At 35.0% G+C, this 13362-nt stretch overlaps 1 protein-coding gene across 1 annotated transcript in view; it reads left to right on the forward strand.

The window, feature by feature from the left end:
* LOC117108844 (mucin-2-like) overlaps positions 1–13362 on the forward strand; it is a 30724-nt gene that overhangs the window by 16468 nt on the left and 894 nt on the right. Inside the window, exons 16-25 of the mRNA XM_033251013.1 lie at positions 2280–2341; positions 2586–2729; positions 3088–3211; positions 3879–4055; positions 4534–4736; positions 5701–5875; positions 6618–6911; positions 8599–8910; positions 10243–10536; positions 12205–12516. Of these exons, the coding sequence (XP_033106904.1) occupies positions 2280–2341; positions 2586–2729; positions 3088–3211; positions 3879–4055; positions 4534–4736; positions 5701–5875; positions 6618–6911; positions 8599–8910; positions 10243–10536; positions 12205–12516 (2097 nt within the window). The remainder of the gene's footprint in view (positions 1–2279; positions 2342–2585; positions 2730–3087; positions 3212–3878; positions 4056–4533; positions 4737–5700; positions 5876–6617; positions 6912–8598; positions 8911–10242; positions 10537–12204; positions 12517–13362) is intronic.

The raw sequence follows: 13362 nt of genomic DNA on the forward strand, positions 1-13362 counted from the left end.
ATTTATCAAACAATTTTAGCAAGGCTGAGGGTAACTTATAATCCTGGTTTCCAATGTATCAAGCATTTTTAGCAAGGCTGAGGGTAACTTATAATCCTGGTTTCCAATGTATCAAGCATTTTTAGCAAGGCTGAGGGTAACTTATAATCCTGGTTTCCAATGTATCAAGCATTTTTAGCAAGGCTGAGGGTAACTTATAATCCTGGTTTCCAATGTATCAAGCATTTTTAGCAAGGCTGAGGGTAACTTATAATCCTGGTTTCCAATGTATCAAGCATTTTTAGCAAGGCTGAGGGTAACTTATAATCCTGGTTTCCAATGTATCAAGCATTTTTAGCAAGGCTGAGGGTAACTTATAATCCTGGTTTCCAATGTATCAAGCATTTTTAGCAAGGCTGAGGGTAACTTATAATCCTGGTTTCCAATGTATCAAGCATTTTTAGCAAGGCTGAGGGTAACTTATAATCCTGGTTTCCAATGTATCAAGCATTTTTAGCAAGGCTGAGGGTAACTTATAATCCTGGTTTCCAATGTATCAAGCATTTTTAGCAAGGCTGAGGGTAACTTATAATCCTGGTTTCCAATGTATCAAGCATTTTTAGCAAGGCTGAGGGTAACTTATAATCCTGGTTTCCAATGTATCAAGCATTTTTAGCAAGGCTGAGGGTAACTTATAATCCTGGTTTCCAATGTATCAAGCATTTTTAGCAAGGCTGAGGGTAACTTATAATCCTGGTTTCCAATGTATCAAGCATTTTTAGCAAGGCTGAGGGTAACTTATAATCCTGGTTTCCAATGTATCAAGCATTTTTAGCAAGGCTGAGGGTAACTTATAATCCTGGTTTCCAATGTATCAAGCATTTTTAGCAAGGCTGAGGGTAACTTATAATCCTGGTTTCCAATGTATCAAGCATTTTTAGCAAGGCTGAGGGTAACTTATAATCCTGGTTTCCAATGTATCAAGCATTTTTAGCAAGGCTGAGGGTAACTTATAATCCTGGTTTCCAATGTATCAAGCATTTTTAGCAAGGCTGAGGGTAACTTATAATCCTGGTTTCCAATGTATCAAGCATTTTTAGCAAGGCTGAGGGTAACTTATAATCCTGGTTTCCAATGTATCAAGCATTTTTAGCAAGGCTGAGGGTAACTTATAATCCTGGTTTCCAATGTATCAAGCATTTTTAGCAAGGCTGAGGGTAACTTATAATCCTGGTTTCCAATGTATCAAGCATTTTTAGCAAGGCTGAGGGTAACTTATAATCCTGGTTTCCAATGTATCAAGCATTTTTAGCAAGGCTGAGGGTAACTTATAATCCTGGTTTCCAATGTATCAAGCATTTTTAGCAAGGCTGAGGGTAACTTATAATCCTGGTTTCCAATGTATCAAGCATTTTTAGCAAGGCTGAGGGTAACTTATAATCCTGGTTTCCAATGTATCAAGCATTTTTAGCAAGGCTGAGGGTAACTTATAATCCTGGTTTCCAATGTATCAAGCATTTTTAGCAAGGCTGAGGGTAACTTATAATCCTGGTTTCCAATGTATCAAGCATTTTTAGCAAGGCTGAGGGTAACTTATAATCCTGGTTTCCAATGTATCAAGCATTTTTAGCAAGGCTGAGGGTAACTTATAATCCTGGTTTCCAATGTATCAAGCATTTTTAGCAAGGCTGAGGGTAACTTATAATCCTGGTTTCCAATGTATCAAGCATTTTTAGCAAGGCTGAGGGTAACTTATAATCCTATATTGTACACCCCATGCTTCCCAAAATGGTTGGTCAAACTTTCGCTTTGGATGCAAGCACACAAATTTAGGTTTAAGTTCATCAAATATATAATTCAAAAGTCGAAAATATTTTCTGCAAAGAAGTCGATTATATTTATATTTCAAATATTAAAAGTTGTCTCTTTTTCCAGTGGCGGATTCAAGGCTTCCCTCTATCGCCCCCCATCCTCAAATAAAAAAAAAAAATATGAAGAAAAAAAGTAAAATTTTATTCTAAATCAATGTGAGAGTGCCATTTCCGTCATCTACATGTACTTTAATCATGGTGGGGTTGAGGTGGATGAATGCTATCTGTGTAAAGTCCTCTCTAAGCCCCTCTTACGAATCATGTATCCGCCACGTTTCTCAAAGGGACGATCAGTAGTAAACAAAAATCGCTATAATACTAATATCAAGTAGTCATTTTTAAAACATAAAGTATCACATTTTAGGGATCTTATAAAGTCAATGTGCATTCTATTATGACATTTAATATCATGGGTTACGGCTTGTCTAGGAAATAACACATTGGGTCGCAGAGAAAAAAGTTTGGGAAGCGAGGCTGTATACTGCTACACTGTAATTACTTTCTGGACAAATTTAATTATTTATTTTATTTCATCATCATCCAACAAACTGTGACCAATATCATTATCACTTTTTACCATAAGTGCACACAACCTTTCACCAGCAGTCTACATGCTGGCTTAGTCAAAATTGCTTATCCATTTCATAATGCTGTCTATAGATACTTTATATTTTCCAGTATATAATGCAACAATGTTATGTAACAGGCCTCAATTTTCCTTTCACTCTGTTTTAGATTTTATACACAAACTTCAGCTTAATTTTGGTATTAAGCCAGGAGGGAAATCTACTGCTGTCAGTTGATGATGACAGCACAGCAGAAGTGTGTGGTCTATGTCGACCATACAACGGCTCAAACTATGTTGCATCCAATGGAATGGTAAGTTCAAGTTGAAAGTGCGATAACACCACTGAAGTGCATACTGCAAAACAGTGAAAGCAATGGATAATTTACTGTTTACTGTTGAATTTTTAGTCTACCTTAGGAATGCTAAAATTATTATTTATTCTTACAGTATTTTTATTATTTTTGTTAATACTTAAAAACAAGCTTTTTGGTATCATGTGGCATATGCTATTGCTACAAATCTCAGTTGATGGTATTTGGTTATCAGAAGAACCATTTGAATTATAATGTCCCAAAGTTTTAATTAGTGTACTTTAACTGTCTGCAGTGGAAGAGCAATTATTATTGTTATTATTAGGTGATTATTAATGTTTCTTCAAATCTCTTTAAGGTGGATGATTTTGAGCTGTTTCTCGAAAGTTGGAGTGCGGAGAATTGCTCGCTATCGATGAAAAACTGTAGTGGTAATGTAGCAGATGATGAATTATCAGCTGCATGTTCAGTGATATCAAGTGGTAAGAGAGACAGCTATTTATACATAAATAAAAAAAGTGTCTGGCGGGATTCGTACTTGCAACCTCTTGCTATCAAGGCGAGTGTCATACCCATTAGACCACGACAACCTATGGGGTATACATATTCCCAGGCACTTTCATTCATAAAACTGATTGCAACGCTCACACATAATGGAGCTATAAATGAGCTAGAAAAGCTTGTGGGTCGCAGCTTGGAAATAGTAAATTATATTAAAATTAACAGTGCTTAAATTGGAACAAGATGTTACAGTCATATCAAGCATAGCCCTTAAACAGCTTATAGGTTGTCGCCATGCTTGATACTGTTATAACATCTTGTTCCTATTCAAGCACTGTTACGGTAACCTATGCCTTAAAAATGACGGTATTAAGCCGCACGGTCGTCGGCCAACTTGATTCTATGCAGAACGCAGCACAATGACGCACATGCAACAGATCGTTTTCCATAATGATCCATCCAGACAATCAGCAAACAGAATCACAGGGAGCAGAGTCGGATTCGTCATGGCGATTATCGTACGACGGGAGTGCCCTGCTTGCGGGTGTACCAAATTTTTCTATCATCTATAGCCATAAAATTTTGTACCTCAAGCTAATCATGGTTAGGCTGCTGTAAAAATCATAAACAATGAAATTTATTTTACAGATGCGTTTGCGGACTGTCACTCTCTTGTGCCCTTTGAACCGTTCCTGGACAGTTGTCTATATGATGTCTGCGCAAGTGGTGGAAGCACTGGAAACTGCAGCGTGATCACAGCATACCAACAGGCATGTACGCAATATGGTATTACAGTTGGTGAATGGAGAACTGATGGAAGCTGTGGTAAGACAGAGTTATTATATAAATTAATTAATATATTAATTAATTAGAGTTAATATATTATATTTTTTGTTGTGTTAGCTTGAAATTTGGCATTATACTCCAGGTTTCCAATTTATCAAACAATTTTAGCAAGGCTGAGGGTAACTTATAATCCTGGTTTCCAATTTATCAAGCATTTTTAGCAAGGCCGAGTGTAACTTATGACTAAAGGAGACAGCACACAAAAGTCAGAAGTCATATTAACAGTGGGGATCAATTCCCTACTAAAGACTTAACTGATTTATTTGGAAATGGATATAGGTTATCTTGCACACAAGAATTTCTTTTTTTGGCCTAATGGAATTGAATTGGGCACTGAGGGTATATGAGGATCTCCATATTTCAACACACACACACACACACACACACACACACAGAGTAGCTATCAACATTTTTATAGCTGAGTAACCTAAACCGCTCTCTCTATTCTCTCAATAAGATTTTGAATGTGGAGGTTACTCGGAATATTCTGCTTGCGAGGACCCTTGTGTTAGGACTTGTCCAGTCTCTCAACCAGTTCCTGAATACTGTGATCTGCCTTGCTTAGAAAGCTGTGTCTGCGAACAGAACTACATCCTCAATAATGGCGCATGTGTACCAGTAGAAGACTGCGGATGTGTGTACGAAGGAAACTACTATCCAGTAAGTATTATTCTAGTCTACCCAAGAAAATATATGAATGAATCTGTTATGAATTCTACTTGTTAATTTTACAGCGAACTTTCATTTAAAAAAAAATTATTTTATTATTATTATAGTTGAAAGCAAATTATATTTACAAATTGAATTACAATTATCAAAATTAAAATTTGATTATTATAATTAACATTTATTATTAATTAAAATTACATCAAAAATATGTACATAATCTTAAAGAAATGAAATGGCAGATCTAGGGGTTGAAGAGGGTTAATGTGAAAAAAAAAGGTCACTCGTTTTGTTCATGTGCTTCTCGTGTTATATAAACGTTTAGTAAGCTACACTTGTAAAACATACACTTTCTATTTTATGCTTAACTTTTTTCAGATGCCATCTACAAGCATCTAGCCGTCTACTAATTATAAGTCTCAATGAGAGGGGACTCCCCCTTCTCAAAACCACCCGCACTCGGTGCTTTGTACCTCACATTATCCAACCCCAATTGCTAAATTTTTCTTATAAATTGTACTTGGCAAAATAATTTCTTTTTATTATATATTTGTATATTTTTATGGGCAAGTCGATAAATGTATCTATCTATCAATACTATTCACACCATTTCCAGTGTTCTCCCAATTGAATAATTTTTACTGGTAGATTTGTTCCAATAAAGCCAGCTTAGCACACACAAAGTGAGGTATTGCCTCTTTTAAGATGAGTTCAATGACTTTAAAAAAACAACAATACATATAATCATAGCCTAAGCCTGGACTGGAACAGTGAAATGATGTTCATTTTGTAAAGAAACCCAGCTAGGCTACCTAGACCTATTAGTGGTTTTTTTTATTCTACCAACACACAATTTTTACTGGTTGGTCAGTTATTTTTACTGGTAAAATTGACGGCTAACACGGCTTCTGGAGAACACTGATTGCCAATGTTTTAATGTAATTTAATTCTTTTTAAGGAAAGCACATTCTTACTCTCAACTTGTGTTGAATGCACATGTGGTGATGGGAATGCCATGTGTGGCAATGAATCAGTCTGCCACGTGAATGCATCGTGTCTTATTGACGACAAAAAACCGGGATGTTATTGTAATGAAGGCTATGAAGGAGATGGCTTAAACTGTTTAGGACCAGGTATTTCACCTCTCCACTCTCCACTATCAAGGTTCATGTAACATAGTCATGTCACAGCCCATATATGGGTATGATATGATCCATCATGCCCATATATGGGTATGATATCATCTATCATATCATATATGGGCCTGATATGATTTATCATGCACATATATGGGTACAATATGATCCATCATGCACACATAAGGGTATGATATCATCCATCATGCCTATATATTGGTATGATATCACCCATCATGCCTATATTCAGGTATGATATCACCCATCATGCCTATATTCAGGTATGATATCCTCCATCATGCCTATATATGGGTATGTCACATCAAACTTGACAGTGTTAAGATGCATTTAAAATTGTTAAATTTTTTTTTTTAAAGTTGGTCTACTGCAGCATATTTAGCTGTCTTTGAATAGTAGCAACAGAGACAGACTCATCTCTTGACCCATCCATATGTTATGCTATCTTTTTTGTTATTTACTTTATTTATTTATTTATTTAATCTAAACAATGATACCCGGGATAGGCATTCCTAAGAAACTATGTTTAATATATACACGGATTCAAGACTGGCACTTATTTTAACATCTACTGTTTATTTTATTCGATCAACAGTCATTTAATTATGAAAAAAAAGATACTGCTTCTAAATTGAGAGTACTCAAGTGTACATACAGTGACAGGCTGTACTTTTTGTGCTATAGTTCATATAGAATTATTTTCAAAATGTTTTTTTCTCAGACACGATAGAACCAGAAATTACATGTCCTACAAATGTTACATCTGAAAACTTTACTCCGGAAGTAAAGGCCGGTTTTCTAACAGTTTCAACTGATGAGGGTAAGGATTATGCAACTGTGACATGGAACCCACCAATTGTCAGCGATAACCGCAACGGAACAATTAATGTGACCGTGTCACCTTATCAATCAGGAGACAGGATTGCTGATACGGTTAATAAGATTACCTTAACCTTCACTGCTACCGATGAAGCTGGAAACTCGGCATCTTGCGATTTCTGCTTCTTCATACTCGGTGAGTTTACAAGAAAAGAAATACCTCTTTAATCCAATAATAATTACCCGATAAATTATCTAAAAAAATTCCTGTACAAGAGATTGCAACCAAGTCACAATTATTCAATATACAGTATATCCCATTCAAATGTAATATTGTCAGATTATGGTATTATGGAGTAGCAAAAAAGCTATGCAAATGAGCCAAGAACAAAGCTGCCGCTGTGCGTGAAGAACGCGTTGCCTTTGAAGTCTAATGTGTTACCCACCAAAAGATGCTCAGTGGGGTTTTCCCAATAAATAGTACTTGGCGAAATGGAGATCACCTTGTTTTCTCAATGCGCACTACTTACAGTAAATCACTGTGGCTGCTCAGTTGTTTCCACCTTAAAGCTAATACATTTATCTTTTAAAAATTACCAAACATATTAATATTTTCTATGAAAAAGAATTTCAAATTTAATGAAACATTTACATGAGCTTTTAAAAGTTTGGTATATTTTAACCTAATTTCCATAAATTTGATAAAACTCGATATTTCTTATATTAATTAAGGAATGATTGAGGATTATAATGAACTAAGTCATTTTAATGTGAACAAGTGTGGACTATTCGAAAATTCAATCCAAAACCAGATTAATTTTCAGTTTTATGCTGCCTCCGCTTTATATTCAACCAAGTCAACTGTTAGACAAAATGATAATGAACACAAAATTAATTGCAACAGTAATATTTTGCGGAATCTGTTCTTGAAATATACACATAATAACATACTAGAAGTCAGATGGAACATTGTTAATTTTAAAGATATTTAATGAGTTAACATCAAACAGTTTATCATACAACTGCTGTGTTGAAATTTATAAAAGCCTGTTGTTGCCAAGTTGTTGCTAAGGAAAAAATTATTAATATTAAGGTACATGCCCGTGCGCAATCTAAAGGTGGGGAACACATTGATTAGTTACGTCAAAGGATCTGTTGCTGAGTCTTTCTCAATAATACCTCCATTGTTAGATTTATGTAGCGCATTTTATACTGAAGTCTTAAAGCGTTCCACGTGTGGTCGAGCGTACAGTATCTTGCTTCTCCCCTAAGAGTCACTTAGTGTTTGAGTTACTCAGTGAACCAATACCAGCTACTTTCTTTTGACCACAGGAGTGACACCCTACTCACCCCAGGGTGACACCCTACTCATCTCAATAGATGTAATGGGTTCTTCAATGTGCACATGAACCAATTATGTACCCTGGACCTACAGATTATAGTCCTTACCCGAGAAAGTTCACGGTAATTCTTGGTTCCATCCTTCTGTAGTGCCAGATTTATTTTGACCTTCAGAAGCCCAAAATATTATTTAAGATAAATTTATTTCCAAAAATACCAAAAATACTGTATTATTATTATTATTATTATTATTATTATTATTATTAAGCTCAAACCTGGGCTTATATTATGGCTATAAGTTGCAGCATCCTTGTTTTAATCACTTGGCCATTTTGACTTGCCTAAATGCAGTATTGTTGAACTTGCCTAAGTCGAATCCAAAATTGCATTGAAAAATTATTTGACTTTAGTAAGATTTGACTTACAGATCGTTAATATTAACACAACAATTTAGCTTGTAAAATAAGATCGACTTAAAAATTATTCAAGTTAGGCAAAGTCGATGAGTCACACATCATTATTGTAAATTTTTATCTTTTCAGATGATGAACGACCAAATATAGAATGTCCTGAATTGATTGAGAGGACTGCACTGTCTGGAAATAACAACGTTAGCATTAACTATGACATTGTCGTCAGTGATAATGTGCTAGTCTCTATGTTAAATTCTAATTACAGTGACCTTTCAATTGCCAGCAGTGCCCTTGGCTACTTTGTGGATGAAAAATTAGAAACCATCCCAACAACAGGAATTTTTCCTGTTGGTGAAACCGTTGTGATGTACATTGTCTCGGATACCCGCAGCCCAGTTGCTAATATGAATAATTGTTATGTAACTGTTGTAGTTACGGAAGGTAGGTGTGTGTTTTTCTTTTGTCCTGTGGCTATTTTTACCCCATACGTAAATGCAACTCCTTTTTTTTTTCTCTTCGTATGTTTTTCTTTTTGTTCTTTTGTCATGAAGAACTAGATTCAGGAGAATAAATGTATGATTAAATTGACTCAAATTTATTTTGACCTCCTGAAGCCCAAAACATTTTTTTACGATGAATTTATTTCCTAAAATATATTCAGTTGAATTTTTTTTCGTTAAATGGCTAACCTGTTAGGGACCATACTATCTAGATTTTATAATGTTTTGTATATTGATCTAACCTTTGATTAGAATGTTGATAACTGTGTACTAGTTTGTGTCTTTGCCCATTGAAAAATAATACTATGGAATGGATTTTAGTGTGATTCAATGTGAAAACAATTATATTTGTATATCAAACTTATGCGTGAAGTACTTAAGCTTAAAATCAGCATATACAGTACTCTCATCTAGAGGGTAAGTAAAGGTAAAGGTAGGAGAATAACCCATTATAACTTGCAGCGTCATTGTGCTGAATTGTGTATGGGTGTCGTCCGTGACTACCTAGCGGCCGTAAAGAGGTGCTAATGGTAGCTTACATGTTCACATCATTTAACAAAGACAGGTGCTGAAATGAACCATAACATTTGGGTAACCCCCCTACTCTTCCGAAAGATGCAATGAGCCAGATGTATACACTGTACCTCCAATTTAAATCCTTATCCGAGAAGACTTGGTTCTGCCAGCCAAGCCAAGGGCGAGTACGTTTAATTTTAAATTTTATTTGTGATAGGAAACAATTTGTAAAAAATGCCTATATATTGGTATGATATCACCCATCATGCCTATATTCAGGTATGATATCACTCATCATGCCTATATTCAGGTATGATATCACCCATCATGCCTATATATGGGTATGTCACATCAAACTTGACAGTGTTAAGATGCATTTAAAATTGTTAAATTTTTTTTTAAAAAGTTGGTCTACTGCAGCATATTTTAGCTGCCTTTGAATAGTAGCAACAGAGACAGACTCATCTCTTGGCCCATATGTTATGCTATCTTTTTTGTTATTTACTTTATTTATTTAATCTAAACAATGATACCTGGGATAGGCATTCCTAAGAAACTATGTTTAATATATACACGGATTCAAGACTGGCACTTATTTTAACATCTACTGTTTATTTTATTCGATCAACAGTCATTTAATTATGAAAAAAAAGATACTGCTTCTTAATTGAGAGTACTCAAGTGTACATACAGTGACAGGCTGTACTTTTTGTGCTATGGTTCATATAGAACTATTTTCAAAATGTTTTTTTCTCAGACACGATAGAACCAGAAATTACATGTCCTACAAATGTTACATCTGAAAACTTTAATCCGGAAGTAAAGGCCGGTTTTCTAACAGTTTCAACTGATGAGGGTAAGGATTATGCAACTGTGACATGGAACCCACCAATTGTCAGCGATAACAGCAACGGAACAATTAATGTGACCGTGTCACCTTATCAATCAGGAGACAGGATTGCTGATACGCTTAATAAGATTACCTTAACCTTCACTGCTACCGATGAAGCTGGAAACTCGGCATCTTGCGATTTCTGCTTCTTCATACTCGGTGAGTCTACAAGAAAAGAAATACCTCTTTAATCCAATAATAATTACCCGATAAATTATCTAAAAAAATTCCTGTACAAGAGATTGCAACCAAGTCACAATTATTCAATATAAAGTATGCAAATGAGCCAAGAACAAAGCTGCCGCTGTGCGTGAAGAACGCGTTGCCTTTGAAGTCTAATGTGTTACCCACCAAAAGATGCTCAGTGGGGTTTTCCCAAGAAATAGTACTTGGCGAAATGGAGATCACCTTGTTTTCTCAATGCGCACTGCTTACAGTAAATCACTGTGGCTGCTCAGTTGTTTCCACCTTAAAGCTAATACATTTATCTTTTAAAAATTACCAAACATATTAATATTTTCTATGAAAAAGAATTTCAAATTTAATGAAACATTTACATGAGCTTTTAAAAGTTTGGTATATTTTAACCTAATTTCCATAAATTTGATAAAACTCGATATTTCTTATATTAATTAAGGAATGATTGAGGATTATAATGAACTAAGTCATTTTAATGTGAACAAGAGTGGACTATTCGAAAATTCAATCCAAAACCAGATTAATTTTCAGTTTTATGCTGCCTCCGCTTTATATTCAACCCAGTCAACTGTTAGACAAAATGATAATGAACACAAAACTAATTGCAACAGTAATATTTTGCGGAATCTGTTCTTGAAATATACACATAATAACATACTAGAAGTCAGATGGAACATCGTTAATTTTAAAGATATTTAATGAGTTAACATCAAACAGTTTATCATACAACTGCTGTGTTGAAGTTTATAAAAGCCTGTTGTTGCCAAGTTGTTGCTAAGGAAAAAATTATTAATATTAAGGTACATGCCCGTGCACAATCTAAAGGTGGGGAACACATTGGTTTGTTACGTCAAAGGATCTGTTGCTGAGTCTTTCTCAATAATACCTCCATTGTTAGATTTATGTAGCGCATTTTATACTGAAGTCTTAAAGTGTTCCATGTGTGGTCGAGCGTACAGTATCTTGCTTCTCCCCTAAGAGTCACTTAGTGTTTGAGTTACTCGGTGAACCAATACCAGCTACTCTCATCGACCACAGGAGTTGTATGAACTAATGCACCGGGGTGACACCCTACTCATCTCAATAGATGTAATGGGTTCTTCAATGTGCACATGAACCAATTATGTACCCTGGACCTACGGCTTATAGTCCTTACCCGAGAAAGTTCACGGTAATTCTCGGTTCCATCCTTCTGTAGTGCCAAATTTATTTTGACCTCCAGAAGCCCAAAATATTATTTAAGATGAATTTATTTCCAAAAATACTGTATTATTATTATTATTATTATTATTATTATTATTATTATTATTATTATTATTATTATTATTATTATTATAATAATTATTATTATTAAGCTCAAACCTGGGCTTATGTTATGGCTATAAGTTGCAGCATCCCTGTTTTAATCACTTGGCCATTTTGACTTGCCTAAATGCAGTACTGTTGAACTTGCCTAAGTCGAATCCAAAATTGCATTGAAAAATTTTTCGACTTAGGTAAGATTTGACTTACAGATCGTTAATATTAACACAACAATTTGGCTTGTAAAATAAGATCGACTTAAAAATTATTCAAGTTAGGCAAAGTCGATGAGTCACACATAATTATTATAAATTTTTATCTTTTCAGATGATGAACCACCAAATATAGAATGTCCTGAATTGATTGAGAGGACTGTACTTCCTGGAAATAACAACGCTAGCATTAACTATGACATTGTCGTCAGTGATAATGTGCTAGTCTCTAGGTTAAATTCTAATTACAGTGACCTTTCAATTGCCAGCAGTGCCCTTGACTACTTTGTGGATGAAAAATCTGAAACCATCCCAACAACAGGAATTTTTCCTGTTGGTGAAACCGTTGTGATGTACATTGTCTCGGATACCCGCAGCCCAGTTGCTAATATGAATAATTGTTATGTAACTGTTGTAGTTACGGAAGGTAGGTGTGTGTTTTTCTTTTGTCCTGTGGCTATTTTTACCCCATACGTAAATGAAACTCCTTTTTTTTTTCTCTTTGTATGTTTTTCTTTTTGTTCTTTTGTCATGAAGAACTAGATTCAGGAGAATAAATGTATGATTAAATTGACTCAAATTTATTTTGACCTCCTGAAGCCCAAAACATTTTTTTACGATGAATTTATTTCCTAAAATATATTCAGTTGAATTTTTTTTCGTTAAATGGCTAACCTGTTAGGGACCATACTATCTAGATTTTATAATGTTTTGTATATTGATCTAACCTTTGATTAGAATGTTGATAACTGTGTACTAGTTTGTGTCTTTGCCCATTGAAAAATAATACTATGGAATGGATTTTGGTGTGATTCAATGTGAAAACAATTATATCTGTATATCAAACTTATGCATAAAGTACTTAAGTTTAAAATCAGCAAATACAGTACTCTCATCTAGAGGGTAAGTAAAGAGTAAAGGTAAAGGCTGTCTCTTATACACATCTAGATGTGTATAAGAGACAGATCCTGTGTGGATCAAAACAATAAGTGCACAATCCTATGTGAATCACAAATAAAAAATGAAGTATGCAGTATCCTGTGTGGAACTGAATGTGTGAACAGTACCCTGAAGAGTTCTGTTGCAGGAAATAAGCTTTTCAGTTATGAGTAGCACGGGACTAACTTCGAACCCCCAACGGGAAAATCCTGGAGCAACCCCTATATTCAGCGTATTTTCAAAGGTTGGAGAGTAGGAGAATAACCTATAATGCGTAGAGTCATTGTGCCTAATTATGAGCGTGGTGTACGTGATTACCTAGCGGCCGTACAGA

This window comes from Anneissia japonica, unplaced genomic scaffold (assembly GCF_011630105.1).
Source record: "Anneissia japonica isolate Jap-2015-1 unplaced genomic scaffold, ASM1163010v1 scaffold6417_len956965_cov193, whole genome shotgun sequence".
NCBI lineage: Eukaryota > Metazoa > Echinodermata > Crinoidea > Comatulida > Comatulidae > Anneissia > Anneissia japonica.